The sequence below is a fragment of the Crocuta crocuta genome, unplaced genomic scaffold (assembly GCF_008692635.1).
Source record: "Crocuta crocuta isolate KB4526 unplaced genomic scaffold, BGI_CrCroc_1.0 scaffold168, whole genome shotgun sequence".
Lineage (NCBI taxonomy): Eukaryota > Metazoa > Chordata > Mammalia > Carnivora > Hyaenidae > Crocuta > Crocuta crocuta.
In genome coordinates this window covers 5,989,653-6,007,082 of record NW_027532591.1, presented here as the reverse complement: position 1 = coordinate 6,007,082, position 17,430 = coordinate 5,989,653, and the positions used below count along the sequence as shown (strand labels likewise).

General features: G+C 37.3%; 1 protein-coding gene across 3 annotated transcripts in view; it reads left to right on the top strand.

The window, feature by feature from the left end:
- Positions 1 to 17,046, top strand: part of NDC1 (NDC1 transmembrane nucleoporin) — a 41,754-nt gene extending 24,708 nt beyond the window's left edge. For 2 of the 3 annotated variants that reach the window (XM_077779830.1, XM_077779831.1), the window contains exons 14-18: positions 1,871 to 1,921; positions 3,666 to 3,729; positions 4,520 to 4,620; positions 13,497 to 13,657; positions 16,299 to 17,046. In XM_077779830.1, coding sequence (XP_077635956.1) covers positions 1,871 to 1,921; positions 3,666 to 3,729; positions 4,520 to 4,620; positions 13,497 to 13,657; positions 16,299 to 16,362 — 441 coding nt within the window. In that variant the 3' untranslated portion in view covers positions 16,363 to 17,046. Of the gene's footprint in view, positions 1 to 1,870; positions 1,922 to 3,057; positions 3,136 to 3,665; positions 3,730 to 4,519; positions 4,621 to 13,496; positions 13,658 to 16,298 lie in introns of those variants that run through there. The other variant, XM_077779832.1, reaches the window with a different exon arrangement.
- Positions 17,047 to 17,430: the final 384 nt, after the last annotated feature.

Here is a 17,430-nt window from a genome sequence, read left to right as displayed (position 1 = left end):
AAAAGTTGCCATCACATGCTGTCAACTGTAAGATGCATCCTAATATGTTATATTCAAAATGTGAAAAATATGTGTCTTAAAGGGGAAGAAAGTTGATTTCTTAATACGTGCTATTTAGGAAAATAGAGCCATTAAAGGAGGTCTCCTTGATAAGTTGATACTTGATTAGAGACCTGATGGGAAGGCAGAGAACAGACAAATGCAGCAGTCCTCAGGTGGGGGGTGTGCTTGATTTATGTGAGGAACAGCATGGACACTAGTAGGTGGTGATGAAGTCAGAGAGTCAGCAGGCACATTAGTTATCGTGAAAACTGACGTTTCCTCTGATGAGATGGAAGGCCACAGGATGATTTTGTCCACAAGAATGACGTGATGTAACCTTACATCCTGAAAGTGCTGCTTGGCTGTTGCGTTGAGACTAGGCTCTCAGATGGCAGGGGCAAAAGCAGAGAGACGGTTGTAAAGCTGTGAAGTCATCTAGTGGGAGATGATGGCATCGGTGATCGGGGTGGTTTTAGTGGAGACCGTAAGATGTGATCAAGGTCTGGATGTATTTTGAAAGTAGGTGTAATAGGATTTGCTGACGGTTTGGTTTTGTGAAAGAGAGAATCAGTGTTGACTTTCAAGTTTTTGGCTTGAGTATCTGAAATAATATAGTTGCAATTTATGGCGTAAATTTAACTGATTTGAAGAGATTTGATAGAGATGAGATTGGGAAATTATGAGTTTGATTCATGTCCATTTTGAGATATTTATTAGACAACCAGTTGAAAATACTGAGTAAGAACTGAGACTTTTATCCAAAGTGTAGGGGAAAGTTCTGGACTAGAAATACAAATTTGGAAGTCATCAGAATATCGACAGTATTTGAAGTCATGAGACTCCCATGAAAAAATGCTTTGGGAATGGATACAAAAGAAAAGACATGTAAGAACTGGACAGTCCAGTGACTAAAGGTCTGAGAGATGAGGAATAGCAGAGGAGACCAGGTGACTGTTGAATTGAGAAAAGAACCAAGAGAAGGGGAAGTAAGTGCCACATGCTGCTGGTACACAGCCTGAGATCCACACTAGGAATGAACTGTTGTGCTAGAAATGTGGAGGTCATTGAGTCCTTGTCCAGGTGTTGGGTGGAGCCGTGGGGATGAATGCCCAGTTGGACGGGTCCAGGAGAGATGGGAGGAATTGGAGGCCACAAGAAAAACTGATCTTTCAAGGAGTTTTGCAATAAGTGGTACAGAGAAATGGGGTAATTAGTAGCTGGAAGGAGTTGAGGGGCAAGGAAGGGCTTTATTTTTTAAGATGAGAGGAATAAAATCTTTTTTAATGGAATGATTGATTAATAGCGAGGCACTACAGGCATTATACAAACTTCGGGATCCCATTTACCCTACATGTCGTTAAGTACTGCCATATCGTGAATTCACTTTCAAGTCAGTTGGGGTATATAGCTTTCGGCTTAATACTAAGAAGATTGTTTCCCACATCAAGATCAACTAATAGAAAACCATTTCATGTCTTAAGATTTCTTTTTTTGTTGTCTAAGGAAATACTTTTTTTTTTTTTTTGGCATTAATTCGTCAAGGGGCAAGACAATTGTCAAGAATTGAGTAAGAAAACATCACCAGCATCAATTCAAATTCCTTTTATTGTGGGGTTAGACATGTGTACTTGAGAATGCAGTTTAGGTTAGATGGCCCATCTTAGTTCCAGTTTATAGCCCAAAGGTAGTTACTTATGTGGTTTACTGTAACTATTCTCTGTAAGGTGTGAAGTGTTTCATTCGTGTCAGGAAGAAACTGGGGATGTGTTAACATTACGTTTGAATAGATTTGAAAACTACATGTATTAATTCTTTTTTTCCAACTCAGGTTAAGAATTTCTTATCAAAACGGGTGCTGATAATGTATTTTTTCAGTAAGGTAAGAATGTGTAGTTACAGCATTGGGAATGGGGAAAGAGGAAATGAAACAAGAAATGAAGTACTAGATTGGATTTGACTTCTAAATATGTAGCTCGATCCTAGCAGGCCAAACAGCTTGGCGTGGTGCTCCGCTAAACCTCCATGTTAGTAACTGCTGCCCTTGACCCACCTCGGCTCAGTGGCTTCCTGAGTCTCCTGGCTGGGGCCACCTTTGTGCTGATATGCAGCCTCTTCCTGCAGAATGATCAAATCCATGGCGATCCTTCATGGCTCACTATCCTGCTAAAATCTTTGTGGCCAGTTTGGTGTTCAGAAGAGAGATGCTGGATTAGATTATAGATGTTAAGCTTGTGTGATTCAGGCCACAAATGAAATGACTTTCCACCTTGTCCGTCCGCTACCCTGGCTGCCACAGGAGAGTGACTGAATCGCAGAAGCTAAAGAGTCATTCCTTTCTCACTGACTACAGTTGTGGCATGTTAATCCTTTGATGAGCAAAACTTTTGCCCATATGTAGGGGAAGGAATTTTTGTTAGCTGTTTAAATCTAACTTCTTTCGTTCTGAAGATACTGCAGTATTAGCTAATATTGTACTCAGTTAAAGTGAAAAGTGTGCACTGGTGTATAATTATTCATTTTCATTCTGTGGGAGAGAGATCTGAGTAACTCTGATAGAACATAGGCAGGCACACAGAACAAAGAATCATTTCAAGTGCTTGAAACTTTTTTCTCGCTTTGGTGGCAGGGAAGATCCACCCAACTAGCAATTACCTTTACCAGAAAGAATCTACCTCAGTTTGGGCAAACTATCAGCCCCTGAGGAAGCTGTCCTGTCTTCCACCAAGAGGAAGAGGGGATGTCCGAAGTTTTACTTCAGAAGGATGGGAAGAGAACCACCCTTGTGTCTTATGTATGCCATGCTCTTTTCTCTTAAGTTCCCTCGTTTAATTCTAACAGCATTCCTATCAGCTGTCTTGTTGTCCTCATTTTACAGATAAGGAAACCTGAGGTTCAGAGGGGGTCAAGTAGCTAGGCTAAGTAAGGGCACATAGCGAGGACGTGGCAGAGCAGATGCTGAACAAAGTCTCCTTTTCCCTCGGAAGTGAATGGCTGCTTTTGATTCTGATTTTGCAGGTGGATCTATTTTAAAAAGAGGAGGTGTAGACACTGCCGTTGGATGTTGAAAAATGTAACATGCCCGATGCATTCAATAGGCTTTATTGGGTGCGTTACCAAAGTCAGCATTTGTTAAAGTGGGCCAGTTGTTGCTCCGTACTATTTGACCTTGCTGTATTAAAAAGGTTGGATGGTGTTTCTTTGGAGTGGGGGTGAGGGTAGACAGTTTAAGAGCGGTAATATGTATTTAGGCATTCTGAGGTTTTAACATTAGGTGTTCTGAGCATTTGCAGCCTTGTCTTAGGTGATCTCTATACTAATCTGAGGTGGGCTGAGTGTATGTAACTCTTATTTTAAATGGGAAACTAAGACATACAGAGGTTTAGAGATTGGGCAAAAGTCGCACAATAAATTGGTGACAGACTGCTTTATTGCAGTTAAATCATATTGTATAAGAATTTCAGATTTTAGGGGGCTNGTAAAAAAAAAAAAAAAAGAAATTTCAGATTTTAATTCTTGAGAGGCAGCTGTAAAGTTTTTATTGTTATAGGCTACATAGTTTATAGATGAAATAACAGAGTTATTGCCCAGGGGAACTTACTTAAATGTTTTTGTTGTATTTGTAGCACCCAGAGGCGTCTATTCAGGCTGTTTTTTCAGATGCCCAAATGCATATTTGGGCATTAGAAGGTAAGCAATCTCAGTGAACTACAATTATGATTTTCATTACCAGCTAAATACTGAAGTGTAATCCATGAAAAGTCAATTCTAGACTTTGTCTCAGTCTTTTAATTTTTAGATACGTTTTTATATCTTTGTTTTCTATTGGTCATTTTTTTTTCTTAGATACTTAGGTGTGCTTTAATTTGGGCAGAAATTTTCCTTATATGTAAGCAGCGAAACTGAGTCTGGGATTCTTAACCTATCTTTTTCTACTTCAAAAAGGTGCAACAATTAATAGATTGTTTTCAACTGTCAACTTATGTTGACCTAACATATTTAACATTTTTAATGTATTTAACTTAGTTGAATATGAAAACTTAGTTGTTAAAGAACTGTTTGTTTTCATCTTCTACATAAGACCTTCTCAGTGCTTAAATGATACTTCCTCAGAGAGCCCTTACCTGACCACCCTAATGAAAAGTGCCCTCAACAGCTTTCGCTCTTTTCTCTTATCCTGCTTTGTTTTTCTACCACTCATCATTACCAGACACAATATCATTTAAAAACTTTTCTTCCTACTAAAATGTAGAGACCGTCATCTTATTCAGGACTGGTGTGGTTGAGCACCTTTTCTAGGTGCATATTGGAGTGCATATTTCCAGTCTTTTGTCCACTTTTCTAGCATATTGCCCTTCTCCCTTATTTTAAGTTCTTTAGATTCTCAGGATATTAATCCTTTCTCAATGGATGTATTGCCAATAGATGTATTGCCTAATTTTTATTTCCTTTTAATTTTTTTTCCCCTTTTCTTCTGGAGGTCTGTCTCACTTAGTAGCAGCATCATTCACTGAAGATAGATACGGAGTTGTCCAGACCACACTACCAGCTATTCTTAATACTTTGTTGACGCTGCAAGAGGTAGGCAGTGTGTGGGTTGGGGGGAGATAGATGGTCGTGTTTTTCCCTCCCTCCCAGGTTTTTCAGTTTGTTTCTCACATATCACATTTATCAAGTAACAAAACGTATTTTAGAAGTTAAAATATGGTATTGTTCTCACCCATGGGAAATTCTAATATAAGAGAGACCAGGAAGAGAAACTTCTAGTTCGTTTATAAATAATAATTTTATATAAACAGAAAAAAGGAAGCCACTAAGCCTCTAGTATTAATCAGATTATTTAGAGTATTAGGATTCTGTTCAGTGGTATATGTTTGGATCCTTACACAACTTGTAGCTACTAAGAATGACCTGTAGTTCAATTATCCTTGCAGATGAATATTACCTATGGGCCAGATCCCTGCTACCACGCTGGGTGCACATATTTAAAAGTAGCAGGACCTTTTAGTCCTAGACTTAAAGACAGAGATAAAACATAAGCTTCTTGCTTTTGAGTAGGCTGCCTTTCCTGACTTCACGTTGGGTGGTATGTTTTACGCTGTCTTGTCATTGTCATTGTATGTCAGGTGAGAGATCCAGACGCTGAGTGCCAAAAGCATTTCCAGGTGGGAGCTGGGCTGTGCAGTAGGTGTTCCAAAGGAGTGGTGTTGAAGTAGGCTGAAAGGAGAACGTTTGGTGCATCTTTGGGTCTTGGGAGGGAATGTACAATATGAAACATGCTTCGCCATCCTTTTCTTCCACCCTCGATTTATTTTACCTCTTAGCAAGTCTTAGGCATCAGAGCCAGTGAGTCTTTCTTCTCTCTTTGAGTTCTTTTTGTGCCCACTTTCTCATGAGTATTTTGAGACGTGTGTACATGTGTATAGTTTTATTATTTGTGCTCTTTCCCCAGCTACTTTTCTCTAAAGAAATAATTTCCTAATATTTCCCCACAACTTCTAATATTCGGCTCGCCTGACCACACAGTAGGATACCCAGGATTTGGGCATATCTTTGACACGCGTAGCATCGTTTGTTTATCATCACTCGGGTGATGTAGTTTACAGTAAAATAACAATAACAGTACAGTGCTTTGTAGTCTACGGAGCAATTACTTACTGTGTTTTGTTTTGTTTCAGTTAGGAAGACTTAGTTTTAAATTCTCCTAATACCAAACTTCTGGGGTTTTTAAAATATATTTTTTGTTTTATTTTATTTAAAATACTAATTATTCAAGTATAATTGCTACACAGTGCTTATTAGTTTAAGGTGTACAATATAATGATTCAGCAGTTCTGTACATTGCTATGCTAGTGCTCATGCAGTAAGTGTACTTTTAACCCCCTTCACCTATTTCACCCATCTCCCCTTTGGTAACCACCAGTTTGTTCACTGCAGTTAAGAGTCTGGGGTTTTTTTTGTTTGTCTCTTTTTTCTTTGTTTTGTTTCTTATGCCTAACTTTACACCCAGCAGAATGGCTAAAATAAAAAACACCAAGAAGTAAGTGTTGGCGAGGATATGGAGATAAAGGAACCCTTATGCATTATTGGTGGGAATGCAAACTCATACAGACTCTGTGGAAAACAGTATGAGGTTCCTCAAAAAATTAAAAATAGAACTACCCTGTGATCTTGTAATTCCACTACCAGGTGTTTATTCACAGAAAATTAAAACAGTAACTTGAAAAGATATATGTATCCCTGTGTTTACTGCATTTACTTACAACAGCCAAGATATGAAACCATCCCAAGTGTGTCCATCCATAGATGCATGAATAAAGAAGATGTGGGACACACACACTCAAAGGAATGTTACTCAGCCATAAAAGAGGATGAGATCTTGCCATTTGCAACAACGTGGATAGATCTAGAGGGTATTATGCTAAGTGAAATAAGTCGGTTAGGGTCAACTGGGTGGCTCGGTCAGTTGAGCATCTGACTCTTGATTTCAGCTCAGGTCATGATTGCAGGGTTGTGGGATCAAGCCCCACATTAGGTTCTATGCTGATTGTGGTGCCTGCTTGGGATTCTCTCTCCCTCTTTCTCTGTTCCTCTCCCCTGCTCACTCGTTCTCTCTCTCAAAAAATAAGAAAAGAGAAATAAATCGAAGACAAATACCATAAACTTTCAATCATACTGTTATTTTTTTTGATCCTCATAACTACCTTGTGAAGGAAGTAGGATGGAGGTGTTTTAGGCCTTATTTTAAAGATGAGGGAGGCTTGTTTCAGGTATCACTCATAAGCCTCGTAGGTTGCAGAGCTGGGACTTGAACCTGAGCTGTTTGCAGGGCATTAGCAGTGTAGAACTGTGGATTTGACGGCTCAGAGACCCTTGACCAATATTCTTTCAGAAGTTGGAGTTCATTCTTGGGAGAATCCTGTGCTGCTCTACCTAATGCCTGGGTGCTCTGCTAAAGAAATGATTCTTCTTTAAGGTTTTAACAGCTCCGTAAGTTTGAATAAGGCCTATTGTATATGGTTGTATTTCTCTCAAAAAGTCTATATCTACTGGTATGACTTATTTAAGATTATGCCCAGTAAATGGTGGAGTCAGATTTGAAAACCAGGCTCCTAGACCCCAGGTCCTTTGCCTCTGTGAGGGCTTGGTATGCCTATACTAACCTCCTTTCCTGAGGTTGAATGGCAGCATGTTTGAAGGACCAAAGTGTGAGATCTAGAGCCAGTCCTACCTGTGTCTAAATCCTAGAAATACATTTACCATATTTCATTGAATCTAAGATATCCTTAATTAGAAGATACATCACCATTTCAGAAATTTTAAAATGGTGGTGGGGGGGGGAGTACATTGTATAACCAGTAAATATAGCAATCTCTGAACATCAGGTTCTGTATCTGGAAAATGGAGATAGTAATAGTAGTACTTACCTCATGGGGATATGAAGAATGAATGAGGTCAGGACTCAGGGTGCCTGTCCCATATTAAGTGCCCCAAAAATGTAAACTTTTATTGCTTTGTTATATGACAGAATTCTTACAGTGTGCAGGAGAAAAGATCTTTCAAGATTAAAAAAAAAGTATTGCTATCAGTACTGTTAGCATGCAGTCTAAGAGACATAGTGTCAGATGCCCAGTTCAAGTCCAGGCTCTAGTACTTTCTGAGTGATCAAGGGGAATTTATTAAACATCTTTCAGATTAGTGTCTTCATCTTTAAAATAGAAATAGTGCCTTGCAGAGTTATTTTGAGTGTTAGAGATAAAGTCCATAGAGTCCGGAGTGGTGTCTCAAGTTACCAATTGCCTGGCAATAATCAAACAGTTGCCATGTGCTAAGATATAGACTAGAGAAAGACCGACATGATTGCAGCCCTCTAGCTTACAGAGTATAAAACAGATAACCTATGAATAATTAACGACAATTGTGATGAATGCCACAATGTATAGAAATGCAAAATGATCAGAGAACATAAAACAGCTAGGCAATAAATAGCACATGCAGTTATAAAAACATCTAATTAAATGAAATAGTTGTGATGTTAGCATGGTGGCTTTGCTAGCAAATTATTTTATTATTTAAATGAGGTAACATATATAAAGCAGATTACTCAGTCCTGGCTCACGGTAACTGCCATCAGTAAATGTAGCTATCAGCATCATCTAACAGTAGTATCTCATAGCTGTGGTTTTCTCCAGGGGCAGTTCTGTTCCCCAGGAGACTTTGGGCAATGTCTGGAGACATTTGGATTGTCACAGATAGAGGGGGAGTGCTTCTGGAGTCTGTTGTGGAGCCAGGGATGCCACTAAACAGCCTGTACTGCACAAAGCGGCCCCCACGACTGACAAATACCTGGGCCAAGATGTCAGTAGTGCTGAGGTTGAGGAGCTCTGCTCTTTAGGTGTTCTCCTTACCATTTGTTTGGGATTCTGGCTTTAGTGGAATAAACCTCTATTTTAACTAGGTTGTAGGTAAGATCCTTGAGACCAGGGACTTTCAAAGCTCTGCACAGTGGACAATTTGTTAATGATACTGATAGATAAATATGCACAGGAGAGCAGCTAGAGGTTTCTCTTTATTTGGCTTTTGTGCATATAAATATAAATGGGCCAAAAGTGCCTATTTTCATAGTATAGCCCTATTTTAGGGTTCCATAAGGGCTAACATAAGGCCTTGGCATTTTTAATTTTTCCTGAAGAGTATATTGTTTAGTTGTGTACTGTACCTACTGCTCACCCTTTTCATTGTTTGGGATAATTCTTAACTAGATATTTGAGATTCCAGTTGTGTAATCTGTGTCTTCAGAAGCCACATGTAGTACATAAAGTGAATGCTCAATAGATACTTGCTTAATCTCACAACTTATTATGTACTTCAGTTCTACTATGGGGCACATCGTTAAATATTGTAAACTGATGTTTTCCCAGATGGAAGTTATTCATGTACCACTTTCATAGTTTTTGCTGTAACCGTTTATTACCATATGTTATTGTGATGATAATTGTAGTCATATTTGTATGCCACCTGAGCTGTTATTTACTTATTTATAAGTATTTTAAGTCACTCATTTTAAGCTTAATTAATTCATTAATTTGGATTTTATTTTTAAGTAATTTCTATGCCTAACATGGGGCTTGAACTCAACAACCCTGAGATCAAGAGTCTCATGCTCTACCAACTGAGTCAGTAAGGTGCCCCTAACTTAAATTTATTGAAAAGGAAATTTTATATCACTTTTGTAAAAGGAAGACTAGCTTGAGTTGCTACTAATAGAATATAGGTGCACAGTTCCTTATCTCAGACCCTAGGACATATTTCAAAATTCAGATTTTCTTGGATTTTAAAAATAATGTATACATATCCTAGATTATATAATACTCCTATTGGAATCTGAGGTAGAATCCCCTTAACCAGATATATTAATAATTTTCTGCAGTGAAGTAGCTGAGTCTTCATATTAAGTGAATCAAGACTGTAAATAGCCTTTGTCAGCTCAGGTCAGGCTTCACTTCACAGACTGTCTTTGAGGAGGCTAGGAGTTCCATACAGTCAGGTCAGTTTTGCCACCAACACTTAGAAAAGTTATTGTTTTCAGGGCTTTTTGGATTTCAGTATTAAAGATCAGACAGAGTAAGAAAAGACAATAATTGAAAGCTCTAGCTGTAGATACTGTTGTTTGCTGAAGTCCCTGAACCTGAAACCTGTTTATCCTTTGTTATAAAAGGAGATTAATGAGGATTCAAGATGTGTTAAGGACACATTAGTTCCAAAGTCAGACTTTCCTCCCTCATCTAACCCTTATCTCGTTAGGGTCTGTCGTTCCTTATTTTTTGAGTTCTTCTACAAGCTGATATTTTATAACTTTCATTCTTAGAGGTCTTTCAGACAATAGAGAAAAAACAATTCAGCAAAATTGATTCTTTTGCATTTACCCTTCAGACCCTTTTAAAATCTGAGGTGTGGGCACCTGGGTGGTTCAGTCGGTTAAGCATCTGACTTCAGGTCAGGTCATGATCTTACGATTTGTGGGTTCAAAACCCTGCATAGGGTTGTGTGCTGACAGCTGAGAGCCTGGAGCCTGTTTCAGATTCTGTGTCTCCCTCTCTCTGCTTCTCCCTCATTCATGCTGTTTGTCTCTGTGTCTCGCAGAAAAAAAATTTAAAAAACATTAAAAAAAATCAGTCTACAGAAAGTAACTTAACCATTTAAAATAAATAAGTATATAAATCTAAGATGTATTTTGGAATCTTAGTGATTTTACATGTCTGTTATCTTGAAATAAAAAGATTTCAAGATTTGCTGTTTGATCATCCTAGGAATTATTTCACCATTATTCATTAGTTATTCCCACTTGTGGTAAAAAGAAAGCCCAATAAGAAACAGGAAAATGATGGAATCACATAGTATTACATCATCTTTCAAGAAGAGTATATAAGCAATCTGAACATATATCCTTATAGTGTTTTTTAAAACTTTTCATTGAATGTAGTTACGAATTCAGAATTTAAAAGTTTTTTGCTCACACTGGCAATGGGAAGAAAATTGCCAGTATATTTGATATATTTAGATAAATGAGAAGATGAATGCAAATAGCATTCTAGACTAGCCCTGTCAGATAGAAATATAATGCGATGTAATTTTACATTTTCTAATAGTTACATTAAAAAAATACAGGTGAGGTTAATTTTAATGATATATTTTATTTAACTCAGCATATCTAAAATATAATTTTATTATGTAATTAATACAAAATTATTAATGAGATACTTTATACGTATTTTTTATCTTAGAGCATGCGCGGGTCAGGTAGGGGGGCAGAGTTAGAGAGAAAGGATCTTCAGCACTCTCCATGCTCAGTACAGAGCCTGACTGAAATCAAGAGTTTGGTTGCTCAGCTGACTGAGCCACCCAGGAACCCTGAGATATTTTATGTACTTTTTAACACTAAGTTCTCAAAATCTGATGTGTACTTTTCACTTAGGCAATCTGTTCAGACCTGCCACATTTCCATTTATCTTAATGGTTACCATATTGGATCACACAGCTCTAGATTTTAATGAAAATCATAGAAGAGGAATTTTAAACTGAATCTTCAGATGATAGATATATGTTCTCAAACTCAAAAATTGATGACAGAACGATGTATTTTTAAGGAGAAAGGAAATATATGTGATATTCTTATTCAGTAAGTCATTCAAGAGGAAGGACTTTGTCCCAAAATCTTTTATAATAAGAACCTGTGAATCATCTGATTTTCTTGAAAGAATATGGACAGTATTCTTCCATTTTCTGTGATATTTTGCCGTAGAATTTACTTTAAATTGTTCATAAGTGGATAAATGCTGAAGGGATACAAAGGTGTGTACAGAGGTGATTGGAAGGAAATAGATGATGTTGAAATGAAAACACTCACTAGATTTGTCATTTGAATTTTTCTTTATAAAGCTAAGACTGAAAATGTTTTACAATTATGGTACAAGGAAAATGGCTAAATTCTCTTCAACAAAATTATGAGCTGTCAAAAGTTTTTTTAAAAATAATTGCATTTCGATGGTATCATTCTTCTATTGATGTAGATGTTTTTGTAAGATAATTTTAAATTATAAAAAGGGACCATTGGACCCAAGTAGTAAATGATGATAACTACTTTTCCTGGTCTAATGAAGATTAATGAGAAAGTTTGCAAGAAAATTGAAGAGGGAGTAACTTTTCCATTATGATTCAGTGTTGTCTAATGTTGCTCAGGTATGTCACTGAATACCATCTCCCGTTCCGCCTCAACTTATTTCAAGTACATCCTGGTCTTAGGAAACACTCTTATAAATTACTGTTAAAAGAATAGATGATTGGACTTGAACTTATCCTGGCAGACCGAACACACACATTAAATCTAGTTCCTTCCCCCAAACTCTGCTAAACCACAGTAAAAGGATTTTTAAAGAGATATAAATCCACCAACAGGAGAGGAGACAACAACAGAGTCTTCAAAGCTGGAGAGGAGATGGTTGAGATCACTAACTTAGTAGATCCCAGAAGCAAATCTGAAGTTGGTAGTGGGACAGGCCCCCAGTACCTCTGGAACTGCAGATGAAAGGACAGGTACCAAAGTAAGAATGATGGCTGAAAGCTGTTTGAAAATTAGTGAGATCCCTAGATTGTCTACTGGTGCTGCTGCCTCCAGCAGTGAAGGTTTGTCCTTTAGAGAGGGTAGAGCACCGGGCTCTCTGGGCTGGCAGAGTTGTGAGTGGACATGACAGCCACGCCTGTGGGTTCTGTATTATAGGATAGGGGTATACTTGCCTGCGTAAAGGCCCTCCAGACACGGTACTGGAAAACTCTTCTCTGGGAACTCTGACTAATCCAAGAAGAAAAACAAAGTTACTGAGTCCGGGACTCACTTTAAAAAATCCATGCAGATCACCTCTTGTGAAGCCTGTTGTCAGTAATCTCTGTGTACTCAGTGCTTTTGGTCAGCTTTTTAGGAGGCCCCTTTCACAGTCATGAGCCAGGGATCACTAGATTTTTGAGCACAGTCTCTAAGGCAGAAGATAGAGACCAAAGAAGCAAAGGCAGAGCAAGTAGCTTGGAAGAAACTGTAAAAACAAAACACCAGAACCACAACAAACATCAAAATCCTCAAATAGGAGAGGATGTTACATCCTTGAAACAAAACTAGGATGCTAAAATAAAAAGGATCACTCAGATGATAAAAAGGAGCTCTTGAAATTAAAAACATGATGGCAGAAATCATTTTAACTGTTGTTTTTAGTTCTTTTGGTAGCTATATCCATAACTATGAATGGTAATCTTACAGTATTATTTCTTGTCACTGTAGTATTATCTTGCTGTAGTAGTTTAATACACTTAAACTTCTGTATCTTCAGTTCTTGCTTTTCTTAACGTAGTTATATCATTTAAAAATTACATTATTTACCTTTGGCCTTCAAAAAGATATACTTAAATCTATATTTCTTTTTCTATCAAGTAGAAGTCAGTTTAACTTGTGAATTCTCTCTCTCCCTACCTATTCTTGCTCATAGATGTTTTATCATCTACAAATGAAGATAAGGTAGTTTAGTAAATAACTATGTAAAGCATAAAGTTTCAGTCTTTTTTTTCCTTTTTGCTGAGATTTATAATAAAAGTACTCTTAGCCATCGCACACCAGCAGAGTAGGTATCTGTATTAGGTTTCCAAGCTTTGCATTTTCAAGACTGTTGCAGAATGGCTCCTCTTCAGAGAACAGGTCTGGATTTTTCTCTGCTAACTGCTCTAGTGGCTCAGCTTCCACTGCATGGTCTTTCAGATGGTTTTGACTGACCAAAAAAGTGTTCTCTAGTCTGTTTGTAGGATGTGTGTATCTGTCTATCAATTTATTTGAAATAAAATCTCCTTGATTCTTTGGACTAATAAGGCTTTCTTGATAGTCTGAACTAATGTGCCTTCTTTCTTTCTTGATCTAGGCAGTTGACAAGTACTTCAAGCTTCCTCATGCTTCCAGTAAACCACCTCGGATTTCAGGAAGCCTCGTGGACACTTCTTATAAGACATTAAGATTTGCTTTTAGAGCATCACTAAAAACTGCCATCTATCGAATAACTACTACATTTGGTGAACATCTGAAGTAAGTTTACCTGTTTTAATCCATGATAAGAATCTACTTTCAGGAGTTCCCATAAGAAACAGGTATGAGAATTATAAAGGTGCACGTGTTCAACATGTAACGTTTGTGATTCCTACTGAGAATTAACAGCTTTGATTTAGACTTTATATTTTAAAAATTGGGCCTATCATATAAGCTTTAGGGCCTTCTTTCAGATGGACAACAAAGAGGATAGAAAGTTAAAAAAGCAGCAAATGTAATTATGTATATATATATATTTTTTTTTTAATTGCCAAAACATCCTTACCAGAGAAAAAAGGCAAAAAATGGATTACCTTTCCAGAAAAGCATATACAAAATAATTCTGACATTACATCTTGGTCAGCTAACTAAGACTCGGGGTGAGCAGAGTGTTCCATAAGTGAGTCCTTGGTGCTTTGTGAATCATACTGGAAAAACGATGACAGATCATGACACCTTTGGAAACAGAACCAGAAAGAAAACCACAAATGCCAGGCCTGTTTATATTTAGTTTCATTGATGTTTACTGCTTTCTTCTCATGAAATAATCCAGCTCGGCAGGATAAGGGATGCTAGTTTATTAACTAAACTGTGTTTATCACAGTTATAAATGAACTTTAGAAGACACAAAAGATTGCTTTTTCTGTGTACGGTCAATGAGTAGTTTAGAACTTCCGCATACTGACTGCTTTTAGAAAGAGTAGTGTATTTCCTTTTAATTCCACAATGCACGAGTAATAGCAGGTTTTTATGGGATGCTTAGCTCTGTGTGGCAATGTAAAGAGCAATAGATAATCTCTGTTTCAGACGCTTATTCACTTGTTTAAAAACAAAACGAATTATGGAGTGCCTTCTAGATCTGTGCTCTCCAATATGTTAAGTCCATATTACTGTTTAAATTTAAGTTAACTAAAAATTCAGTTTGTCAGTAAAGCTGGTCACATTTTAAGTCCTCAGTAACTACATATGGCTAGTGGCTAGTGGCTACTGTAGTGGACATCTTAGGTCTAAAACATTTGTGTCATTGCAGAAAGTTTATCAAGACAGCACTGTTCTAGACAGTACACTTAGCACTTTAAATACATTGTTTCATTTCCTTCTGTCAAAGAGTCTATGAGGTATAGAGGTTATTATTGTATAGATATGGAAACTGAGGCTCAAGGAGATTAAGGACTTGCCTAAAAGCACAGTCTAGTTGGTGTTAGAACATGAACCTGAAATCAGGTCTTTCTTACTCGTAAAATACCACCACTTCTCCCTGTGGTGAATAGACTGCCTCTGAGATGTGAACTGCCATGGAGGATGCTTGATGAATGTGGAGCATGAAATATGTGTATTGATGATAGAGCAGAAGCAGGGAGAAAGGAGGAAATAGAGAGTTTTAGGTAAGGAAGGGGGATGGATGACGGCTAAAAAGAAAATTATGAGACTGAAATTCTGCCTTAGTTTCTTTTTTCTGAGCCATCTTTCATATACGATGAGGTCAGCAGAGACTGTTGTATGTCCAGGACCAAATGGTATGGTGGGAAAAAAGATTTGGAGTTAAAACGCCTGGATTTGTGTCCGGTTACATCATTGACTACCTGTGGTTATGGTCAAGTTACCTAATGGTTTAACTTGCCCACGATTATGCAGAACCAGAATTCAGACTCCAGTGTTTCTGACCCTAGTGTTCTAACGGTGTCTACTCTTTACCAGGAGGCTGAGTTGTCTCCTCTAATCTCTGACCTTTGTGATACTGTTTGCCCTCCTGTGAAAAGGGTATGTTATCTGGCCTCACCAGCACCCGGAGGGAGTCCACATAGTAAAGTACTTGAAATGGTTCAGTTAGAGGCACCTGGTTTAAGCAAGCAGCGATATGTATTTATAAGGCGATTTGGGATGATTTGAAGCAGAATTATTGTAATAAGACTTTTTGGTCACTTTTACAAGTGGAAACTTTCTATAACCTGGATTTTTATCATTTAATAATACCATCTTCAGCAACTAGAAAACCAGAATTGTATTCAATTTTTGCCCAAAAGTTTGAAAGAAATTTTTATACTAATTATAGAATATATTTGCTCCACTTTTGTCAAGGTAATGTATAATTTTCATGTGGGGCGAGGGTAGGGAGAGAACTCGATTTCCCCATCCAAGACATAACTTATGTTCAAAGGGAAAACTAAATCTAAACCACCAAGCTGTTACCTTTGAAAACGATTAGTGGAGTCTATTGTGTTTTAACCAAACATTTTAGTTTAAAGGATTTTATATTAAAGGCAATTCAAATGCTCCACAACTCAAAGATAATGTTGGAATCTGGTTTAAATAAAATAATAAAATCCAGAAAATCTACTGCAAGGCCTGGAACTCTGCACAGCAGGTTCCACAGCAGAGCAGGTTAAAATCGATGCTTTCACTTGTCAGTCTTAATTTGCTTTGGTCTCTTAGAAGGTAGAAGCATGCCGTTACTGAATGTGAGCCCTCCTCCTCATTAGATTAAGGAGGGTTTTCATCCAGCTTTCTCAAAAGTACTAAATAAGTGAGGATTTCTATTCGTTTTTAATTGTTTTGAAAAATATTGACTCTGTGCTCTGTGGTTCACTTAATATGCTTAATGTAAAATAAAGCTTATGCTTTGAATTTATGTTTCATTTAGTGCTGTGCAAGCATCTGCAGAACATCAGAAAAGACTTCAACAGTTCTTGGAGTTCAAAGAATAGCTCAGTAATATAAACTGTGTTCATTACACTGCTGATACAGCTACAGATGGGACAGTAAATGTTCAGCATTCTTGGATCAGAAGAAAATGGACTAATTAGATGCTTCCTTTGTCGTGGTGGTTGCTTTGAAAACTATACTTTAATGGGAGAAATCATGGAAAGAAATTCTCAACAGAATAACCGAAAACCCCCTTTTCTGTACCGATGGCTTTTTGTGTGTGTGGTATAATAAAATCTTTATTCAATTTTACAGAAGCCTCTATGGCACTAGAAATGTCTTTAGCTTCTATAGCTTGATAATAATAACTGGAAAATTTTTAGAATTTACTTTTGAGCGAAGTAGAACCAGTTCATAAGGTAAAATAGATTGACTTGATTTGGTCCTCCTGATTGTTGTGAGAGTTTAACTCTCTGTATACTCGAAATACATGAACTTTGTAAGACTAGTTTCTGCTTACTGATGAAAATGGTAACAGTGGAGAAAAATTCACAGAAAAATTATTGTTTAAAGGACATGTTTTGTTAATCTGGTAGGTTGTGTTTTTCTTTCCAGGGACAAATTAAATTTGCATGATTGTCCAAAAAAGGTCTCGATTTACAGATGCTAACTCTCTATAAAGGAATGTGGAAAAATTCAGTTCTTAAGTTACAAGATTAAACATTCACATTTGATTTTTGAAAGACGATTGACTGACAACTATAAATTTGTTTTGCATCATGCTAGTAAACAATAAGTGTACGGGTTTTTTCCCTACTAGTTTTGCTTTCTTTTTCTGGAACAAAACATTAAGTGATTGCAGAGCTTTTTAAGTGAGAGAAAAAGTTTTGCAACAAAAACCAGGAAACTTTCCCTTTTTTCCCCTCCACCCTTCATCTTCATTAGATCAAATTATTTGGTGAAGCTCGTTTGGCCTCACAGAGGGAGCAGCCTTTTCTGTGTTAACTGGCTAATAAAAATATATTAGGAAAATCTTTACAACAAGAAACAACTTAGTCATCAAATAGCAAGTGAAACCAAAATGTCAGAGGGCTTACTGTACTTGGGAGTATATTGTATGTCCCCAAAAT